Source organism: Calliopsis andreniformis, chromosome 5 (assembly GCF_051401765.1).
Source record: "Calliopsis andreniformis isolate RMS-2024a chromosome 5, iyCalAndr_principal, whole genome shotgun sequence".
Lineage (NCBI taxonomy): Eukaryota > Metazoa > Arthropoda > Insecta > Hymenoptera > Andrenidae > Calliopsis > Calliopsis andreniformis.
The window spans coordinates 2039099-2062466 of NC_135066.1; the positions used below are offsets into that span (position 1 = coordinate 2039099).

The 23368-nt window shown below is 42.0% G+C and overlaps 1 protein-coding gene across 4 annotated transcripts in view; it reads left to right on the forward strand.

Moving 5' to 3' along the window:
• The window catches only part of LOC143178879 (uncharacterized), a 61387-nt gene that overhangs the window by 25446 nt on the left and 12573 nt on the right, over positions 1-23368 (forward strand). For all 4 annotated transcript variants that reach the window (XM_076377794.1, XM_076377795.1, XM_076377796.1 and 1 more), the window contains exon 2: positions 21350-21705. In XM_076377794.1, the coding sequence (XP_076233909.1) occupies positions 21400-21705 (306 nt within the window). In that variant the 5' untranslated portion in view covers positions 21350-21399. The remainder of the gene's footprint in view (positions 1-21349; positions 21706-23368) is intronic.

The window sequence follows — 23368 nt, forward strand, 5'->3', positions numbered from 1 at the left end:
AGCAATGCCATATTCATGATAATGCATCCTTTCCAAGTTGAATATCCGAGATCAAGCCACACTAAGCGCAGCTTTGACCTAAGCACGAGGAACTTCCGTTAGATAGTCAGTGTTGTGTGTGTGTTCAAGTGCAAGAGCGGCGAGAAGTTGCGTCCTCCTTCGATAATGTTTAGCCAGCGTGTCAGTAACCCCAGCGTCTCGCATAATGAGCTCTACAAACTAGTTTCACGAACTCGAACGACAGAAGCTCTCCAGTCCCTTTCGATAACTCTCATATAGCTAACATTGATCGTGTTAATCGCGAGCCAGACTCCTCGAACCAAAAGTATTTCATTCTCGAATTTCACCGACTCAAGGCCCATGTCGGTGTAATTATTCGACGCACGTATCCACTGTTATTGCTGGAAACTGCGAAATTACGCGGTCACAAGTAATTCGATGCCTTTCTGAAGTTTCTGTCTGGAAGAATTCGCTGATTTCATGAGAACGTCTGGGAGAATTGATTAATGACAGAATTCTAAGACTTTTAGATACAGTTTAAAGTATTAGAATATTTCAAATTTTAAATATTTGAATTTTCAAATTTTCAAATATTCAAATATTTCAAATTTTAAATATTTGAATTTTCAAATATTCAAATATTCAAATATTTTAAATTTCAAATACATATTGGAATTACAAACATGTATCTGCTAAAATGTCCCAACATATCAGAAACTCATTTACAATGAAGCAGAATAGAGGAAATTTGCAGGACTCACGGAGAGGAAAAAAGCTTGCCTTTTGTTTAAAAATTGAGTGAAACCTTAGTGTTATTTCAAGCGAGCATATTCGTTGCAACGTGAATGCATGAACTTCTGCGTTCATATTTCTGCGAGACCGCGAGGTTCTTTCAACCAGAGCGACTCCAGTTATTGTCGCAGAAATTGCATCGCCCCGAGATTTCTCGGATTTCTAGTTCCGAGGCGAGATTGCTAGCAGGCAAGCTGTAAGGAAATCTACCTAAGGCGACGGCGAAGCTCCTCGAAAACAATTGCAGACGATGACTCTGGCTGGATGGTGTGCCCGATAATTGAAAGGGTGAGCAATAATCCCATCGTTGCGTGGACTCGCCTCCTCTCTCCGAACTTTCTGAATAACAATTTGCGAGTGGTAGTTCGCGAATCTGTAGAAGATTACGAGACAAATCTTCTTCTCTCCAAGGAGCTTGTAAAATCTATTTTGCTCCGCGTGAAAATATTCCCTCGATTCGTACAATTTCCAAAGGTTATATTTATATTTATATTTCTTTGTTCACGGGTGATAAATCCTTGATACATTTTTAGAACAGATGTAATTAGTCGTACGAGACAACATAGGATTGTAAAACTTTTAAAAGGCTATGTCCAAACCCAAAAGTTACGAACAGTTTCGAAACTCGCTATTATCCCTGGCGAATTTTGATACACAATGATTAGCTCTTGATTTCGACGTATTCGAATCACTGGAAGCACTCGAAAAATCTAATTAATCAAACGTTTGCCGAGAGAAGCCCCCTCGAAGAGCAACGACACTCCTAACAGAGGGTCGAAATAACGACGGATCGGTTCGAACTGCTTCAAAGTCAATTAACGCGGCGTGAAAATAACGAAGTGCCGCTGGGACGGGTGTGTTAGGCCATCGGTAGAACCCTTCGGCAAATCATAGTTCGCGGGTTCAAAGGGTATTGTTTTAATGCTCGAATGACGCGTGCGAAGGGACGAAAAGAAGGAGAGCAACCCTGAAGGCTTATGATTCATCCACGACTGTTCCCAAACACCGAATTCCAGTGTTATAAATAACTGGATGTACGATAGGAGTGTTCATGTTGGAGACAGAGAATTTCTGCAAACAGTCCACAAATTTAGCTTGTCACGAAACGAATTAGTCACAAGAGAAACTAATACGAGTCTCTGTTAAGATAGATCGAGCATATGTTTGAACAAGAGTGTGTATTTTAGTTATCGAAGCTAGTAGGATTTTACTACTCTCTTGAAAATCATTTTTTTCCCCTTATAAAACATCTCTGCAATCGTATCATATTGCACTACTTCACGCGTAACTCTGCACCAATCGAAAATAGAATTCTCTGAGTCATCCTCCGATTCTAGAGCGATGTACCCTTGCGTTGATTAAAAGGTTTCAAGCTGAAAAAGCTGACCCAGATATCGGGAGGAGGCGCAAAGTGATCAATATCAAAACTTATATTTCGTTCTCTAATCTTTCGGTGTCGCCAACCTTCTACGATTTCAACGAAATCGAAAAGATTGTTATGTAAGGGTAATTATAATAAATAAATAGGAGTGCTGGCAAAAGGTAGCTTTATTAACACTTCGGTCAGGGAATAGCTTACCTCATACATACCTAGATACTAAACCGCCTTAGACTGCTCGTGCAAAGTCGAATTTGTTATAAACAAAAGTCTCACGCACATATTGAAAAGGCACATCATTGAAAAGCGACGAAGAGAAATCGAGGTCTACGTTATTTGATCAGAATCGTGGGCAGGGATGGACAGCAGAGCATCTCGTTCCTCCGAATATATCGTTGATTCCCTTTTTTCCTCGACTTCCGTTGTATTCGCGCGGAAAGCGAGCACCGTGAATCCCCTATGACCAGTCGTCGAAACGGGGAAAAATATCGCGCAGATCTTTCTCTTTTTTTTCGTTTCGAACATATATTCGATAAAACTTGGCAATATCCGGGAAGAAATACCGAGAGAGTTTTATCGCTGCCTCGAACGGTCGATCGCGACCACCTTTGCCCCTTTGCACGCTGAATTGCGCTCTGATTTGCTTTGGTTTTAGAATTTATTCAGCAGAACGAAGACAAGAGCGACGAAAGAGCGCGGGTGATTCTATGGGAAGCAGTGGATATCGTGTTAGCGGAGTTATATCTACGCGAGAATTTTATTTCAATTGCAAATCGAGCATAGAATCGATGTATAAATGTTATAGCTTCCTTTGAGGCGGGAATACGAAATGTGGGAAGTCTCTAAGTACAGAGAAAACGAGTTTCTCACTTTCGGTTCCACTGGCACGAGGAATTATGCAGGGAGCGTCAGATACGATCACCCTGTTTTAAGTATAATCAAATTCACGCGGCACGTAAATAGCGGATAAACGTTTTGTTCCACTCCTCCCCTGGTAAGACATATTTTTAGCTCGAACGAGAACAGTTTTACGAATTCCCTCGACAGGAATATCCCGCTCTTTTCACCTGTATAAACGAATATTTTCAACCCCACCGAAACTTCAGAATTCCAAAGACCTCGGAGGAAATCGTACAATTTCCGGCCCTTCCATCGCAATACATTCACGCTTCCGTGCTTCCCCCGATTCTCACTGTCAAATTCCCCGAAAAGCTGAAGAAAATAGTGCACTCCAGTCGATACAAATTATGGAGCCGTGCAAGCAAGTATGCATTGATTAAACAAAACACTCTTCACTATTTCTGAGAATACAAATTCCTTTTGTCTGCTCATAATAACTTGATCACACACTGTACTATAATTGCACGAGGCTTGATCGATCGTAGAGTATGTACGTATTACTTACATTTCTATCCCGTGGCGTATCGATTCCCAGTAAAAGGAGGATCGCAACCGGTTCCAGCCCGTTCCCATTTCAGTCTCGTGTTTTCTTCGCATTGGTCTTCCCTTCTTGAAACTGAAAAACTCGGGAAATTTTTTAAGGCTTACCTCTTCCTGCAGCTCTTGAAATATTCCAAGTTCCATCTGTGAGTAGAGTAACCAATACTGTGTGTTACTTCGCAGCCATTAGCTCTGTAATTACCGATTTCCCAGGTCTCGCCAGGGGGAGATTGCTATGAGTGGAGGGAAACTGATGAATGGCTCGAAATGGAGCTGGCAAAGGGTTAGGATTGACCAGTGGAAGCTGCTCAAGAGTCAGGGTTGACCGGTGAGAGCTGATCAAGGGTTAGGATTGACTAATGAGAGCTACTCAAGGGTCAGGGTTGACCAGTGAGAATTGGTCAAGGGTCAGGGTTGACCAGTGAGAGCTGGTCAAGGGTGGGGACTGACCAGTAGGAGCTGGTCAGAGAAGGGAGGGGGTCGGCTCACCCTCCCAGACTTCGATCGAGGGATCGGTAAACCGATCCAACCCGATCGAAGGCTGAGGAGCGACTGATGAGATCGTGGATCGCACTGACAATTTATAGCTGGCCGTCAGGCCAAAAAACGCGGGAAAACGTATTTTGAGAGGGGCAATATTTAATAAATCGATGTTTCCAATAAAATAATAACTTCTGTATCGTTAATAACAATGCCGTGCATCGTGTCGTGTAAATTTCTAGGAATTATTCTTATTAATTAACGAGCTATAACGAAAATCGTAACTTATTTCATCGTTCATTTCTGGAAATACGCATGTAATTTTTAATATTTCTCGGAAACCCAGCCTGTCAGTATTCGAGTTCACAACGAGCAGTCTGCGATGTGAAAGAGATGACCTTTCCATCCCCATCTTCGCCTTCCGACTTCATATATGCATCGATGTTTACAGAAGCTGCTTGTCGCCGCGAAGAAGTTCATCGATGCGGCTGTTCGATTTTCATCTCGCGTGTCGTTCGCGTTTCAAAACCGTATTCCCGCGTCTAATGCCCTCGTGAACGTGTCAGGAATGCTCCGTCTCAATATCACCAGTGCAACGTTCGATCCCTCAGACTGAATTTTTCTGACCACCTTGGGTACACCTATCTCGAATGTAGACATCGATTGTTGGTCCTATAGAAAGTTACACGGGGTGAGTCACGTAACAGTATCACCTGAATTTTCCTGTGAACTGTTGATTGCATGAACAAATGTTTGAAACGAAAGTTGTTTGGTGTCGAGAGGAGCATACCAAAGAAGTGCATGCTTTCGAAATTTCCGTCAAGGGCCAGAGGTGCCATACATTTAGGAATTTCCAAAGGGCCAGTGACCTACACCCTCAATGGTAGTCAGTTTCTGAAACCCAGGTCGATTCCAGGCCCATTCACCATATTTTCTATGGCCATCGTGCAACCCCACCTTGGGGCAACGCGTTAAAGGCGAGATAAGGAGGGGTGTTGATGCATCAGGAACCCTGATTGGTTAATTTCCTAAATAGGAATGGCCAATCAGAAGCCCCACGAAAAATCTATTGTTTACAAATTTAGTTGCGTTTGGTCAGAGTAACTCGAACCACCGAGGTGTAAGGAGCTCGGTCTCCCCGAAATTTTGTACGCGTAATCCAGTGTTGTGTTAAATATTATAAATTGCTGTTGAAGTTTTCTTAATTACGAACAATATAGAGTGGTCTCTCGAGTTAGTCGACACGAAGTGCAAATCCCCATCAAGCCTGACTGATGCATAATCAACCACGTTGAAAACACTTCAACTACAAGCGAGAAGTTCGGAATTACAAGTTCTTATTAAAGTTACGTCACTGTGAACAAATTTCGTGGGACGCGTGTGACGTAGACAGAGTGAACGAATACGCGCTGGAGTTGTGAAGTGAGTGCTAATTGGTCAGGTCCCGAAGGTGTGAGGTCGAAGCAAATGATAACAGAGCGCGAGCGTGACAGGGTGAATCTGTAGAGCGAATGAGCGATTTAATAAAGGTGATACGAAAAGCAATTCTTTCTGAAATGATATATCAACAAAATGATCCTTAAAACTAACGTGCATTAATATCTTGTTGCAGGTATGAAAACAGTACACAATTACACTTTTTGCACGGATAAGAGTTCACCTCTCTCTGCATCGCGGTGAGTCATCTTTAATTGTAACAAGCGTACAAGCTTATCACGAGAAAGCAACCACGCGATCCGATGTTCCGTGTGCTTCTCCAATAAAAATATTACGCTGCCTCGGATCCCTCAGCTCGCCTGAATCGTGCGCTCTAACTCGGTCGATCTAAGGGAGGATAGAAGCACACTGAACGATTAAATTTTACCGCTAACTTAACATTCATCGAAGCCGAGCAACGATATTTCAGCTGGTTAAATCGAAACGCGCGCCAGTGGAAAATTACACGCGATCCATTTCAATTTATCTCTCGTTATTATTTCTGAATCGCGAATGACATTTCTCTGTGCCACAATTTTCAATGCCCACTGATTAATTGTACTAAATTACGAAGCTTAAACGGAAAAATGTTTGATTACGAGCTTCGATCGCGGTGATACGGCTCGGTTTGATATTGCTGGAAGACACGCGATGGTTTGATTAGTGGATTCACTGTGGGAAGGCTATGTAGAAAGGCGAATGTTCCCCGATTGTCGAATTTCTCGAATTATCGCGATGCTTGGGCTCCCAGCGAGCAGGACAGTATTGATAAGCGGATTCAGCAGCTTAGCCGTGGCATTCGCGAAATTTCCACGGTTGCGAGAATTGTTTTAAGTCGAGGAATCTTGAGAGCTTCGGGACTCTGGGAAGTTTGGAAATTTGGGAAGTTTCGAGGAACTCTGGGAGCGTCTCGGTAATCTCGAAATGCGAGAACCACGCGATTATTTGACAGTCACTTAGCCCTGCGTTGTTTTCTGATTATTAGATAGAGTACTCAGCTCGTTTGCAAGGGGTGAATAAGTTGGGACAGAGAATCTGTTCCTAGAGTGTTCCTCCACTAATTAAAAATTCTGTTCAGCCTTCCTTCGATCACCTAACGAGAAAACTTGGTCACTAGGTTGTTTCCTTAATCGCGACTTTTAATATCCTGCCAGCATCCCCCTTCGTTCGACCCAGGAAGCGAACTTCAGGTCTCAGCGAAGGGACTTCCGAACGAAAAAGGGTATTGTCAAGAAAGAGAAGTTGGATCACAGCTTGTCCTTTCTGTTCGTACTTTTCCACGACGTTATCATCCTAGGATAACTCAGCACGGTTCCTTCTTCTTTTCCAGAAACTTTATGCTAAGCAAGCCGAGGCGTGTTATCTCGAGACGTCTCGCTGTGTACAGGCTAAACATGCTTCAGTTTTATTAAATCCAGTTGTGATCTAAGTTTCGAAAGGGGACCTAGAAAGGAGATAGGTACTGAAAACGAGTTTTTTTTCTCATCTTTCCACAGTTTAACTGTCATAGGTGTGATAAGAAAGTCAGAAATACTAGAAAATTTGCTAGGAATGAGAAAGTAGAGACTTTGGCCTTTAAAAGATGCGTAGACTCACTTATGTACGATTTATTTTCGCAAAATTACAGCAGCTCAAAGATCAGTAACTTTCTTGATTTCTGGATTATTGCGTTATTGTGACCCCAAAGTCACACCTTGCACGCAAAGTGCAATAACTCAGCGAAAAAAAATCGTACATCAATTTTTAAGGTCTCGTTCGAAAGGGGAGGCTTCAGGCTTGAAACCTATTGCAGAACAAGTGCCGAAAAAAATTTATTAAGTTCCCGAAAGGCGTCTAAACTCAGAAAACATTTGTGAAAAATCCACCTCCTCTTTCATGGTCTACAGTGGAGTTAAAAATAATTCTCAGAGAAAATCAATTCAGGGACGTAAAAATAGAAGCTTTGCCCTTTGAAATGAGACCAGGCTCACTGTTGTACGATTTTTTTTCGCAGAGTTATAGCAGCTCAAAGATTGGCAACTTTTTCGATCTCTGGATCGGTGCGTTATTCTGAACTCAGAGTGACACTTTTGATTCAAAGTGCAATAACTTAGCGAAAAAAAATCGTACATCAATTTTTAAGGTCTCGTTCGAAGAGGAAGGGTTCCAGCTTCAATTTCTCCCTAGGAGAATTCGCGGAAAAAATTTATCAAGTTCCTGAGAATTGTCTGAAGTTGGAAAAGATTCAGGAAGAAATCACCTTCTCTTTCTCGGCGTGTCGTGGACTCAAAAATTTTTTGCGTACAAGCTCAACTCAAAGGTGACAAAGTAGAGGCTTTGCCCTTTAAAATGAGCCTAGGCTCATCTTTCTACGATTTTTTTTCGCAAAGTTACAGCAGCTCAAACATTGGCAATTTTTTCGATCCCTGGATGATTGCGCTGTTCTGATCCCAGAGTCACACTTTTCATTCAAACTGCGTTAACTCAGCGAAAAAAAATCGTACGTCAATTTTTAAGGTCTCGTTGGAAAGGGGAGACTTCAGGGCTGAAATCTACTGCAGAACTAGTACCGAAAAAAATTTTTTGACAAAGTTACAGTAGCTCAAATATTCCTAGAATATGCAGAAATGCAACTTAGAGTCTAAATACTATGAGAGCACTATATATACCCAAAAAAGGTATCTGAAAAGGTTATTCCAAAAGAAGACAATCTCAGAAAGCCTTAGAATCCATCAGAACCTCCCAGAAATATCTGTCCAACTCCACCCACAACAAATTAGAGAAGTAATTCAGGACAAGCACTCTTAAAAAATGAAAGAAGGTCAAACGACGTCGATGCATCAGCAACGAGGTCGGATTTAAGCCCCGCGGCAATTCGATATCAACCCCTTGTGTCGTTCCTCGAAGCAAAAGCAGAAAGGCGGATAAGAAAGTGGCGGTTAAGGTCCCAGCGGACAAGGAAACTTAAGCTAAACGGAATATCCCCAGGGCCTCGACAAAAGGAAACAGCATTGGAAAAAGTTTGCAGCTCTTCCGCGGACGTTCGAGGAAAGATGGCCGCGGCTCGCGATCCTCCCCTTTTCATCGACGGAAATGCTGCCATCGCTGAAAACTCCTTTGGACAAGAAGAAAGCTCGACGATGGCCCAACGCGAAGCTGAAACCCAGTCAAAGGTTCCGAGAAGCACGCCATGCAAATGCTGACCTGGTTATTCGCGTTTTTGCGCGACAAGCAGAAACGACAATGGCAACTCAGTCGTCGGACAATTATTTGATGGAGAAGCTACGGTCCGAGGATTGAAAAGGAGCTCGTCTGAGGTCGTGGTGATTGCTTGCTTCAATATTTGTTATTCAGGAACTGAGTTTTTTCTGGAGATTAAGACTGGGTCTAGGTACTTTGAAACTTTAAAGTTATTATGCAAGTCAAGGGGTTTGTGACTTGTGCTTTTCTTAGAGAGCCTGGGACTCCAAAGTTTTTGAATCTGGCGCCTTGAATACTAAAAGGGAGATCAGAATTCAATGAAATATTAGGACTCGATTTATGTAGCAATTTCGAAGCTAGAAAACAGGATTGAAATTAAATTGAAAGGGAGCTCATCTAGGGTCTTCAGGACTGCTTGTTTAAACATTTGTCATTCAAGGAGTGAGTTTTTTATTTGAATAAATGGAGTTGAAATATGGAGCAGGAATATGTATAAAGGGAATTCATATATGTAACTCGTAACACGAGCCACGAAGAGCCACGCTTTATCTCTGCTGGCCTGGCGGATTTTTCGTAACAGTTTCTCGATCCATCTTCGTGCCTTGTGCGCACGAAACTTGATTTATTTCGAGCTAATTCGTACAATTAGCTGGCGAGATAATATCGGGGCGATAATTTCGACCACCGTCGAGTCGTTAGAACAGGGTTTCTCAACGGGGGCAGGACGACTAATGGTCCTCTGACACTGAATTTTCGAGGCCACGTGTAGAAAAGGAAGGAACCCAGAAAAAAGAATAAAAATAAGAAAAAGAAAGGGCAAAGGAATCATAGAGAGGTAATAGCTGTTCAAACGAGAGCCATAAGCCAAAAAAGGTTGAGAATCCCTGCACTGGAGATCACAAAAATTGAACGCAATTGCCTCGATTGCGTCGAATTAAATTAAACTGCGGCAAATGAATTGCTTCGATTTTGCACGATTCACCCGTACATATGGTCCCCCACACATTCACTCTAAATAGGATTTCATTTCGATTTCACCTTAATTAATCGGTTTAAACCGAGGAATCCATACCCACAGAGAATTCTCAGAATCTCGGTCCACGTGTCCTCAGTATCCATCGAGAGCAAATCGCGACTAGGGGAACAGGATGTTATTCTTCGGGCCGAAAAAAGACGGTCTGTTTTCGGAGACGTCGCACCATCTGGAGGAATAAAAGCTAAGTAAACCATGTTTCGTGTCCACGGGGCATGGATTATGGATGCTGGTGGGATCACGTGTGCCCGAGGCATTCCTTGAAAATGCGAATGCTACGCTGCCGATGAAACATTCACGGCCGATACTTCCGATGGATAGAACAGTTGACACTGAACCCGACGAATCGATAACCGAGGAGAAACATTGCTCGTCGCACGCGAAACGGATGCTCTGCCGATATTGCTGTCTAATATTAACGCAAGCTAGGGCTTATCGCGCGGGATAGACTCGCAGCACGTTTAATTGCATCGATCTCCGGCTGTTCGATGCTTTTATCCCTGTCTGACGTCTCTTGGGTACTTCCAGATACTGGATGCTCGGGAATTCTTGGAAAGGTGGATTTGGAATTGTTGCTCAGTGGCTATTATTCTTCGCTTCAATTGGATTGGACTAGAAGCACTAGATTCTGGATCTCTAGGTATTTCAATATTTTATGTCTAGAAGTCTAAATGTCAGGATTAAGTCTGAGTTGGAACCTAAGTGCTTGGGGATAGGGAATGCTCTAAAATTGTTGAAAAAGAATCGTGGAATTGTTGCTGAATGATTAGTACTAACTAGTAATCAGTCGATTGAATTAGATTAGATGTACTAGGTTCTAGATCTCTAGGCATATGAATGTTTGATACTCAAAGAAACTAAATGTCTGAACACTCGGAAGTTTGAATCCCTAGACACCTAGTGGCCTAGGTTTGTAGAAATCTAGGTTTCCAGGTATCAGTTAGTTCTATTCATAAAGTCGCTAGTTCCTCTTTTATCGTACGTTAAAATTCTATAGGCGAAAGTTGGTAGTCTAAAGTTTTCTTCCCCTAAACAAGGCAAAATGACGATACGAGCTACTTCCTAAGCTCTATCACGCTTTCATGTGACTTCAAAAACGGAGTGACTACGAATAAATAGAAAGTTGAGTAAATAGACCATCATCCTCTGCTCCAAGCTTATTACATTATTCATTCAGTTCTCAAGATGCCTTCCTTTCACTTTTCCTTTTTCGCCATCCAGTAAAACGTGAATCATCCTCGGTCCTATATTTGGGATGCCTTCGATCTGCATCAGCTGCAATTTATATTCGACTCTCCTCAAAGTAATGAGAGTTTTCACATTTGAGGCCTCCTAACGCGATTTTTTATTTCAATGTACGTTTATTGTCGAGGGAGGACGATTGGTCTAAATACAATTGGGAAATTCAGCGTGGCGACTAGTCGGTCGAAACGATCGCGAATGTTCGTTTAGCGGTAGTGCGGGAAACGAGTCGTGTGATCATAGCCCCGTTAGATTTTTCCGTTTCGCGGGACAAAAAACCGCTGGCAAACTCGTTATCGACGAAACGGCGAATTAACCAATTTGCGCGAGCTGTATGCGTCGCGCGGAGGCCTCGTCGCGAGTTTCAGACGACGATCAATAGCCCAAAGGGCGTCAGGTTGCTCGAAATGCGCGTATCGGCTTGAATTTCCCTTTCGAGCTACATAAACGCGATCGTTAATGTTTCATATACTGCTCCTACTCTATTACCTCCTTTTAGAGTTCAATATTCTCCATACTCTACGGTATATTTCAAACTATAAGAGATGAAAGCTTCTAAAATGTAGGGGTCTCCTATAAAATTTCAATTTTAAAATGTTCATATACGATCTTTTAATATACATAGTCAAGTCTTTAACTATTTTCTTCGTTCTAATTCCTCGATTTTCACATTTTCAGAATCGTTATACTAAAATATCTGATTCCAGTTGAAGTGAAAATTAATAACGCAAAGATTGAATTTGTGTCTCTTCTCCATGAACACTGCAGAGCTAGGAAATATGAAAAATAAGCCTAATCCTTGAAGCAAAAACAGCTACAGCCAATTCATTGTCAGTATCAGTCACATTTAAATATAGCCTCCAAGATCAGCATGCCATTTAAAATTTCGTCGCGCAGAACCCAGACTGACGTCAGGGTCAGAGACTTTAAAAATATCCATCAACGCAGAGAAATATCTCTCCATATCGATCGGAGCTTCCATTGAACGTATATTTATCACTGAACAAATTTCTTCCGCATAATCGTACTCGTGGCTCATACAGACAACCTCCTTGGCAACAGCGTGGCGAAAACTGACAGCAGAAATTGATTCTATAACAGCTGTACAGTGCTTCTATATCGGTAGCTCTCTCAGGAAACTTGAACTCGGTTCTACCTCAGAAATCCAACAGACGCTCGTTTGACTGTAGGAAAACGCATTGACTGTGTTCCCTGAATCGCTATGTTCCTCGTAAGTGACTCACAAGCTTCATGCCACATCGACAGCACTCTGCGCGTTCTTTGACCTGGAGTCCATCGACATCATAAATTTCGCGATACTTGAACGCAGATCAGATTCGGTTTTTGCGGCTCGTGAGTCGCTGCAGAAGTGCAGAGGTCAGTGACGCAGCAGCTAGCGTGAGTTTTCTCACGTGTCGGTTGTTAGCTGTCCATAAGGCGACATATTAGCTAGACGAACACGAATCAAGCCGAATCAAGCTCAATCAACGCGTAAGTTATCCCCGATAGGGAAATAAGGTTAACGATAGTATTTATCATGGTTCGTTATGCAGCATTCAGGCAGCTGAGCCGCGACACCTGCAGCTTGCTGCGTTTCCTTGGACGAGACGTCATGTCAACGTTTCCTGATGCGATTACGGTTAAATCAACATCGCGGGGCTTATCTTCTAGCATGCGTCGAGATTGCAAGGTGAAAGTCAAATAGATAATTGAAGTGCCCGATAATATTTCTTGCGGTATAATCTGCAGGGGGACATCGACGAAGTTGAAGTCGTATCTGTGCTCAGACGGGGCTATGCTGTGTAATATTTTCTGAGCAAGTATCCCTGCTGTGCAGTCTTCAAATATTTATGTAGACTCAGACGTTTATTCTGATAGCTTTTCACACGCTACTCTGCTTAGCGAGGTTTATTTAATTAAGAGAAGTTATTATGCAAGTGAAAGAGTTCGTGACCTGTGCTTCCAGAAGAAGCCTTGAGACTGAAAGTTTTTTCAATTTGGCGCCTAGGATGTTAGAAGGGAAAACAAAATTTAAAGAAATATTAGGACAGGGAGATTCAAGTTCAAAGAAATGTTAGGACTGGGCTAGATACTATGTACTTTGAAACTTTAAATTTTTCTGATCTTTGAAATTTTCTAATCTGTGGTTCCAGAAACCTTGGGACGTTCAATTCTTTAAATCTGACGGCTTAAGGTATTAAAAGAAAGATCAACATTCAAAAAAATACAGGCTGTTCCACAAAACTGTTCACATTTGAGTCTCAATTTTAATTTCAATATAAATCCCTTATGGAATACCCTGTATTAAGACTGAGTAAAAGAAACGAGAGTCTCTGGTCGATAGATTAAAAAATGAAGCTAGTCGATAATATTAAAGTTAATCCTTAAAGTGACAGTAATTGGATCTTTTATCTCAGATACTTTGAAACTAAATAATGGGATTAAAATGATATTTCTCCAATCTGTGATCCGAAGTATTCATTGTACCGAAAGCTCCATCCTCTTAGTAGCACAAACTCTGTGTCCAAAAGCCAATAAGCTGAATTAGGAAAGCCATTAATTACTCGAAAAAAGATTTATGATGCCCCAGTGGCGGAGCACGCGCGACTCGCGAGTTTATCGTCGACGCACAGTGGCTTTGATTGATCGCGTAATCGGCGCAGAGATGATGGTCTCAGAAGGCTGAGGAATATGGAGCAGCCGGTTTTATCGAGTTCTCTGCTAATAATTAAACCGTGGCAACTTGATAGAGTATGAGTGTTATGATTAGTAGCGGCGCGACGAAAACAGGACGCGAAACTTCAGCATAGTAATTTTGTAATGCGAGCTCTGGTACGCCTCCAACGTGAATAGACAACTTATTGCCTCGAGACAATCGCTGCTCTGTTCGCTGACAACCCGCCTTCGACATTGGTTCTCTGCTAAGAGATTTCCATCTTTTTCACTCGCATAATCAGCTGCTTGTGCACATTGATAGACTTCCTTCTTCTTTTTTGTCGTGCTTTTAAACGAGCAAGGTAATTTCAAAACTAGTTCTGTCTGTTTTTGAAAAACACTGAGACATTTATTGCAATATGTTTTACATAACATTCTGAAGACTGACTTAAATCTTTTGAAAATATAGATTGAGAATCAGAATAATCGAAATTAAGAGAAAATCCATAAGCATCTCAAAATTCTTTCAGGTCGATGTAGCCTGTTTAGAAATTACATTCCTCAAATAATTTATGATACTTGGGTTGATTCTATAATGAATCAATTTTGATTCTTCCTCCCTCGGCATTCATTCATTCTCAGGATGAATTCCTTTTCGATGACACTGGTATTGTTACATCAGCACAGTTAAAACACAGACAGCTAAGAGTCTAGAGAACAACAGCCTAACACGTACCTCGGTAAAAACTTCTCATGCAATCAGTGTACGGTTACAGAAACTAATCACGCCGCGGGGAGATAATTTTGAGTAAACACAGCTCGTGTTATTATGCATCTGTGCTCGTTCACTCGTATGCTCTGCGCAAATTGCTACAGCGTATCTTGTTAATAACCTTATTTGCATATGTATATAACTTTTGGTACCTGACCGTAGCAACAGCGTTTTGCCTCCGCGTAATTGCAATTAAAAATACGTAAAATTGTATAGAATATTATCCCACGGTTCTGCTATTAAAATATCATTACGAAATTCACTAAAATTGTATTCATTATTAAGCATTGTGTAGCTTTAATTGCATTTAACAATAGGTACACACATTTTCCTCGAAATGTATAGAAAATGTTACATGATATAAGGGTGGAGGAGGATTGTTCGATCAGTGTGATTTGTAATACAAACGCAGTGAACCGTATGGATCGGTGGATCGCATAGGTGGGCGAGCACGACGCGGACGAACGGTCCTCGGAATTCCAAGCGAGATTATATTAAGCGGTCTATTCTGATCCCAGCGGCCCTCGCCGCTGGAGGACCCGCACCCAGCCACGCCGCTAAATCGTCGGAAACGTCGAAACTCGTTTAATAACACCATCCTCGCTATCACGTGCACGTGAACGTATTTCGGCTGCTCAGAAATTATAGGGGGAACTATTACAGCATCAAATACAGCAAATTGAACAATTTCGAACTTGAAAAATATTGGAACTTAAATACTTAGAAAGTTAAATATTTAAATATTTGAAATTTTGAATATTTGAATATTTGAATATTTGAATATTTGAATATTTGAATATTTGAAATTTGAAATTTGAATATTTAAATATTTGAAATTTGAAATATTTGAAATGTGAATATTTCCATAACTCCACTTCTCCTTAACAAAACACTCTGACCGATAACAACCTCTATTTATTTCAGCCTGCTCGAAGTCAGGGGTCCTCCCAGGGACGTTTCGCGACGCCAGATTTTTTTCCCCCTTTTGATCTGTCTCCCGTATGTCCATTCAGAGTGGCTCGGAATCGATAGCATCGCGCGTACACGCGAGGACAAACGATCGGAAACGGCAAACGACGCGTCCCGTGAATTTCGAGGCTTGTTTGCGCTTCAACGGAACGCGTTTCGCTCCCGTCGACGCTGATGAATTTTTCCGCAAATATTTGGGGACGTGGACCGATCCACGCGACTCCGTAGAAGCACGCGAAACAGATTTGCATCAGGACAGCTGCTTTTTCCGTGAATTTCTGTCCGCAGCGGCGCGTAGGATGGAATTATCGACTTTTTCGACATCACGCCTCCGATATTACAGCCTCATGTTTATTCCTACCTTGAAAAATATTATCCCAAATTTTCTGTTGATTTAATATCTGGATACTAAAGCCAAAGTGGAACCAGATACATATGCATTTGAATTGAATCGAAATTTCACTTTCTACTTTGAAATTTATCTGAATTTTAATGCTCCCCTCGTATTCAGTCTCCAGAAAATTGGATGTAGGATCAAACGACGCGTCAAGGCCGCTGATCCAGAGGGCAAAGGTTACGCAATTAATTGGGGCTGGGATGGCCGCGTACGCGCAGGAAGGCGGCAATTTCGTCGAGCAGTCTCCGATGGAAAACGCAATTTCGCCAAGTGATCCCCGTGTCTTTATTATCACAGCCTGCCCTACATATCGCTCGATAATTGCAATGCAAATGAGGCATTTACATGCGGGCATAATAGGCGGCCAGGTGATTTGCATGCACCGAGAGAGTATGATCCATTCGTATGCACGCGTAAAAAAGGAACGACGCCGTCTACGATGAAAATATGTCGTGGCTAATTATTAAGAGAATCGACGCCCTTTCCGTTTACCTTCTGCTCTGATAAAAATGGCCGGTGACTTTTTAATAAGCGCCAGCCAGAAATGAATTACGTAGTGGTAGCTCGCGTATTATCAATATTTCATTCAGCGAAAGAACATGAAAAAAGGCTGTTAAAAAATTCGACCATAGCCCGGGACGATTTATTACCTCACGGAATGAAAAATAGCGGAAGCTATAGATTCTGGTTAATTATTCGAGAGGTAGAGGGAATCACCTTTACCAAGAGTTTCCTGGCTCTGCTCTCTTTAAAAATTCAACTTTGGATTCGAATGGGATGCGTTCATCTGAATTTATTTTTCAAAAGAAAATGGAATTTCATTTACTGGAGGGAACTTGTTAATGAGACTAGTTTGTGAGGGGTCTTTGTTCACGATACTGTGTGATAAATATTTCCTTTTACGATTCTTTCTAACTATCGGCGTTATTGCTGGGCTTCCTGGGTCACTCGACCACTGTGTACAAAAGACAAAGCTCAGACAGGTGTTAACACGGTAGATAAAAGGACGCCTGGGACCTTTACGCTAATTCCAGGATTAGTCACTCCTGAGTAATCGCGTGGTAAGGACCGAAAAACAGGCTGACTCAAGTCTCTCGAGGTGTGCGACCAAGGCGGTCGAACAGAAAATCCTCAGTTTCTTTGCGATGGTCCTCGTGAAGGTTTCCTCGGCGGTAGTGTCTTCTCAGTTGTTCTTTGAAAAACCTTCTCTTCAAAATTGGGGTGCTAACTTTAAAATACAGTGTTAATTCATACCTTCGCTTAATAAAAAATCAATTATTGTTATCACAAACATATCGGTGAAGAATCTCAGTTTTCCTAGAAGTCGAGAAAGAAAAGAGAAAAGAAAAGACTGTGTCGTGAAGAAAGAAAAGATTGCATCTCGTAAAACTGCAGTTGCACCAGAGGATAGCTATCAATTTTCGCCTGAGCATGGACGAGTACAAGTGACTGGTGTCTTTCAACCTCTAGCCTCGCCTAGAAAGCAGAATCGATTGAGCATAGCACGTGTTGCTTCGATCATAAATTTACGCGACGAGCTGGGACGCCGTGTAGGACGTGTGACATCCATTGACTACATTCGAGGTATGACATACGGGGTGTTTTAAACTAATAGAGCAGCCCGAAGCTGTGTCTCTAATAATTATTCCCAGATTCAAAAATTTTTCAAGTATTAATCCCTCAACGACCACCGCCATATTTCGTATGAATTCTCAATTTCTTTCTACATCACTTTCAAATATAATACATGTATAATAGACAGCATACTATGGGTCCATTTAGAGAACCTCTTTTAAATAACTTTTCATGAGTTCCAAAATATGTACCGACGAATCATGTAATTTAAAAGACACTAGCTTTCTAATGCTGTAATTCTGTAATTTTTAGTTCAGAAGATCTTCAGATCTTCTAAAATTCAGAGATCTCAGGTTCGACCTACTACAGGGTGATCAGTTTATTTGGAAACCTTCTAATAAGTGTTAGGAGAGTGAGAGTTTTCAGATAAACTGAACACCCTGTATTTCCAGACACACTGCAGGCACCCCATAGCTGACAAGTGTTCAGTCACATAACATTTCCGTCTTCCACCCTCTGGTTTGTCAAACGTCAGACTATTCGCTGATTCTGCACGCGTGCGTCTCCGTAGTCGCACCTGCCGTACATTTACACCGCAAGTACTTCGTGCACGCAGCCAGGAACGCGCAAGGTGTATCGCGTCGTCGCGATAAAACTCGCAACGCGTTTTTACGGGCCAGCCACGAGGCGAGGTGCTTGACACGCGAGGTATGCGAACGCAGCTGATCATTGATGGAAACCCGCGATTCTTCTGCTTGAGTTCTTTCACACTTGTCACCCTTGCTTTGAGAAACTTGCATCTGGTTGCTTGAAAGAGATTAGTGACTCTTGAGTTGCTCCTCGACTTGTTAACCTTTTCTTTTCTGTACTTTTTAATGGGATACTATAGAACTTTGCAGCAGTAGATGTAGAATGTTAACACATTCGAGTTAGATGACCCCCACCCATTGGGTCAAAGGATTGCTCTTCTCATTAGTCGAAGACATAACATGTAAATCATTTTTGTGCTGAAAAAATTGACGCTGGCCGCTGAAGATAATCTTGGCAAAGTACACTATGTGTCAAAGTAAGCAAGAAGTGAAGAATAACGAAATTGCGTCTGATGTCTTGTTTCTGAGTTATTAAATACTGAAAGAATGACTAACAAAATGTACGCCTGAAGCGTGTCTGACCTGACTTGTTCTACGAACTTATTCTACTGATACTACTGCGTCTGACCTGGCTCGCGCACATGAACAGTAGAATATATCCCCAGTCAGACACGCTTCGCGCGCACATTAGGCATATGTTTAATAATTAATAACTCAGAAACGAGACCTCGAAGAGACTTCATTTTCTTATTAATCATTTTCGATAAAAGAATGACAGCAATTCTACCACATTATGATATAATACTGACACCACACCAGTTAAGAATTAATTAAGACTACAGAATTCCTGGTTTTTAAGATCTTTATTCAGCACGAAAGTAGGTACAATTCGCAGTAATTACTTTCTTCTTGTAAAGTCTCTGTATAGTACTTCTCACATCGTCTAAGAAAGCAGGGAATCTCAGTTCATGGGATTCCTTGAAGCCCGTTTTCCGATAACAGCTCTACTTCGCGGCAAGAAGCGAAGCGCCGCGTTGTTCAATCAGTCCGCGTAACCTTTGATAGAGAACAATAGCACATTGAACAGTATAATGCTTCTCGACGTTCCTGTCGTCAATGAATCAAAGGGAATCGTGTTCTGGCATAAGCGATCGGCCAACAATGACGTGAACTTTGCGCAACATTCTTCGCTCGAGTAGCAGCTATCCAGTTTCCACTTTTGGAATTCTAGTGGAGCGAGTTAATTCCCCTCTTCTGACGAGCGTTTGTCCTCACCTTGAATAGCACTCTGGAAACTGCCGAAGTTTTTATCCCATTCGACATCGACTGTCTTTCCTGATAAAGAAACAAAAGGTTAATAGGAGAAACTCTTGTCAAGTGCTCCAACATTTCCCTTGCGTAAGTTCGATTCTATCTTTATCGTCAGATAAAATCAATTGGAAATCAGGTATATGTATATTCTCGCTGTTCTCGACAATTGCTCGTTCGATTTACTGTCGAGTCGAATCGCGTTGACTCGTGCCGCTGCCTTCTTGACAGGACGTATCGCAGTGGGCTGGGTAACGAGACCGTCGTAAAAGTCCCTGGACGTATGTAAACGCGACTACAAACTCAATTGTCTCCACCTACGACGCAGGCTTCTAGTACCGTTGGCCGTCTTCAGCGTTTCCTAGAACCGACCCGTAGTAAATTGCGTCGCCCTCCTTTCGATTAACGTGTAACTCGATTTATACGCCGCTTAAACCGACCCTCTTACTACTTGCTTGGATTCTACCGCTGCAGTGAAGGTACAGTATTCTGGAAATTAATGGGAACGTAGCGATTCTTTGAGATTTTTATTGCACTGGAGCTGAAACTTGTTACTCTTGATTAAATAGCGAAATTGAATGCACGATATGTTTGCATCGGGTATTGTGATAGTATTGAACTTGGTCCAATCGCCTATCTTAGTCATAATAGTTTTGTTATCGAGAAGCCTCGGTCGTGATTGGTTCATAGCCCTGCGTATCGTGAATCAGAATTGTCATATTAGATAGTTGCAACTGGAGGGCGTCGACAATGGATCACTAATACAAAGCAGCACCAGACTGATAAGAGATGCATTACGATATTATCCGAATTACAGTGTGTGTAATTCTTAAGGCGTGCAACAAAGAATTCTTCACAGTCTCATCTTTTCTTCCTCCATTTCCTTCCAACTTCAATTTCGATTGTCAAATGCAATGAATCTCTATTCTCGGGAATGTTTCGGTGCGGGAAGCGTTCACACGAGCACACTTTTGTTGTGGAATTGACTTAAATGAAAAAGGCTATCGACGTTTATTTCCTCGTGAAAGCGTCGGCCACCTCGACTTGTGAGCTCCACATTGTCCAGCCCCAATTAATGGCACGATCCTCGGCGGAACGAACAGAGTAAGAGGCGAATAAAAATGCAGTGAAAGGTTTTATTGGGTATCATTGGCCGACTACTGGATGCTGCGTTCGATCTCCGAATGCACCCTGGCCCACGAATATGTTCCATTGTTCTTGCAATGGACAAAGCTCGCTGAACTCGGCTGATGAGAAAGCGGTCACTTACGATCAAGAAGCCCAGGCAACGAATCGCTGAGTCGTCTCGGTTCGTTTCTGGCGTCTCATTGCGTTCAATAAGGCTCGGACCCTTCTTCGATCGAGTCGCTTATTTGCATTTGGATTAGGATAATTATTTCGACAGTGAGCAGTGAATTTTGGAAGCTTGCAGATTATTTATTAATTTAGAATTCTTGGGAGAATTGGACTAAAGCGTTTCATCAGTGTTTCGTTCACAGTTATGGTTGAACACGATGTTCCATCACTCGTTAGCGTTATGATTTCATGAGTGATTATTTTCGACACCACGCTTCCTCTGTTGGACACGAACGCTTTTATATCTGATCTAACCACACGTGACAATATTTAATGAGTAATCAAACGTGGTATGCATTGTCATATGCGAGCCTGTGTATGGTAACAGGCAACTCTTATCATTACTATTTTTACACCGTGCAGCGAGGCTATAGTGCATTGAAATGTTCAGTTGCTCATCGTGAAGAATCTAACTTACCTTTGACCATAGTGTCGTAGAAAAACTACGCTGCGTTTATATTCGACAATTTTTAGTTGGACAACTGGGATAATCAATCTGAATTCGTCCACGAAGCACAATTTCAACCAAGTTGAAACGATTTCTAGTCTTTCTATAAACTAGGAACACTTTGATTAGACCATTGGTCTATTCTTAATTGAACGATTCGCTCAGCTGGCCGAAAGTTGGCCAATATAAACGCAGCTTAACCAAACCTCGATTCTTTTAAGTAGAAATCATTGTAACGTCCTCACTCTTTGATTTCAGACTCATCAGCATGATATGATAAGAACGCCCTCGCAGTTGGTCCCTGAAAGATGAAGAATCCACGCATCCTAGCGTGCTTCCTGCTGCTGCCCGTGGCACTGGGCCTGACCCTGCAGGAAGACGACCTGGTCTTCGACGATGTCGGCGAAGACAGCACCAATACCCCAGCGGCCATCGCCAACCTCGACTTCGACGACCAAAAAGCCATCTGGCACGAGCAGAAGCGACCGTACGACACCAAGAAATACGAAGTCGAGAGGCTGTGGGGCGTTCCTGATGTCGTGGTGCCTGTCGGCCACATTCTCAAGCTGAGAATTCCACGGCAAGCGTTCTCTGGGCCCGTGGATTATTACGAGGTGAGAAGCATCGGTTCTTCCTTCCTTCTACGAGCCCTGGATGATGGCCAACCATCGTGTACTGATCCTATAAACTCGACACTCATCGCGAATTTATTTCTCCTTTTCTCATTCTGATCACTGTGCTTCATTCCTTCGGAATTCTTTTTTTGGACACTATTTATTGTCGGGAAAAGTAGTTAACGAGATTTCAAATTCCTAATTCATCAAGTGTTTTACAGTATTTCTAGAATTTATTTAATGTTAGTATAGAGTGTCTCAAATTTTGGGTTTTATCTTACACCTAGGACACTACGTAATATTATTTCTTCTGGGTGACGAATTTGAAGGTAGTGGCTAAATTATGGTCACCCACTGTTCATATATCACAAGATGTCCCTTTGGAATGCATTAAAAGCAATATTTTCCAGGGGACTTCTAGGACACTACCTTCTAGAAATATTCAAATTTTACTACGATTAATCTAAATGTCACTATTTCGAACCCTCATCTCTAAAATTCCCAGCACCACAAAAAGAGTGTACAGGCAACATAGTACATATTCTCAAGCTCGCAAAGCTCATGAGGCTTCTAATCTATGTCTAAACAAAATTAGAATTTCCTCCAGTTACCCCAGGTTCGCAAGGGAGGAGAAACAGAATATTCCACGTTGATAAAAAAGGAGTGGCTAGACAGTTCCCTCTGTTTAGCCACGTAACGAGACAACAAGTAGGTTCAGTGCACCCTAATTTGTCGGACGACACGCGGAGGGTGGGGTAGGGGTGAGAAAATTCCCCGGTGTTCCAAGCAAATTCTGGACTACCGCCAAATTTCATACCTTGATCCTTGCCGACGAACGTTGGAGGACGTGTACGTATTCCTCTGTCTCTCATTTGCCTTCTTTTGTCGGCGGTGCCAGCGTCGCCGGGGAATCTATATTCGTGATTCAATTTGTCTTCGACGCCTCCGCGGTATAGCCGGAAATCCGCCTCACTTTTACCCCTCGGCTCACTTTCTGCCTTTTATCTGGGAACTCGCGTGCCCGCCTCTGGGTATCGCTCAAGGACTTGTGCAAATTTCGCGCTATCTTGCTCAGGTATTTTATACAATATTTCCTCATCGATTAACTCCGCCATTTCTGCTGATAATAAAGTAGCAGGCCATTGAAATTACTAGACGTTATATAAAAAATAAAATTATCCTGTTCAGTTATGGTCACTTTTGACACTAGATCTACGAAACCTGTCAAAGTGTATGATTATTCCTTGTACATATTTTGTTCTTTACAAACTATTCTTTTTCTCAATTAATGCTGAATAATACAGGAGTTAAATTGCATCAATTTAACTTGGATCTAAGAGAAATCTTAAAAGTTTGTTCCAGTGGTTTGCATATAGCTGGTTTTAGAATTGTCAAGATGAGTTGAACATCTAAAAGAGTTAAAAAAAGTTCGCTTAAATATTTATCCTGTCCGACCTTCGGTGTTAAATTGACGCAAGTGACTTCATGTACATACTATGTTTGCTTATCATTCCTCTGTATCTCGTTCCAAGGTTTCTCCGCCTATTTCGAGCCACCTCCATAATGTTTCATGAGTCGTTCCATCTGGTTCTTTTAATAAAATGAGTATACTTGGAAAGTAGCAACGTTTTCGATAAAAACTAGGGAACAACCGGTGCAGCGG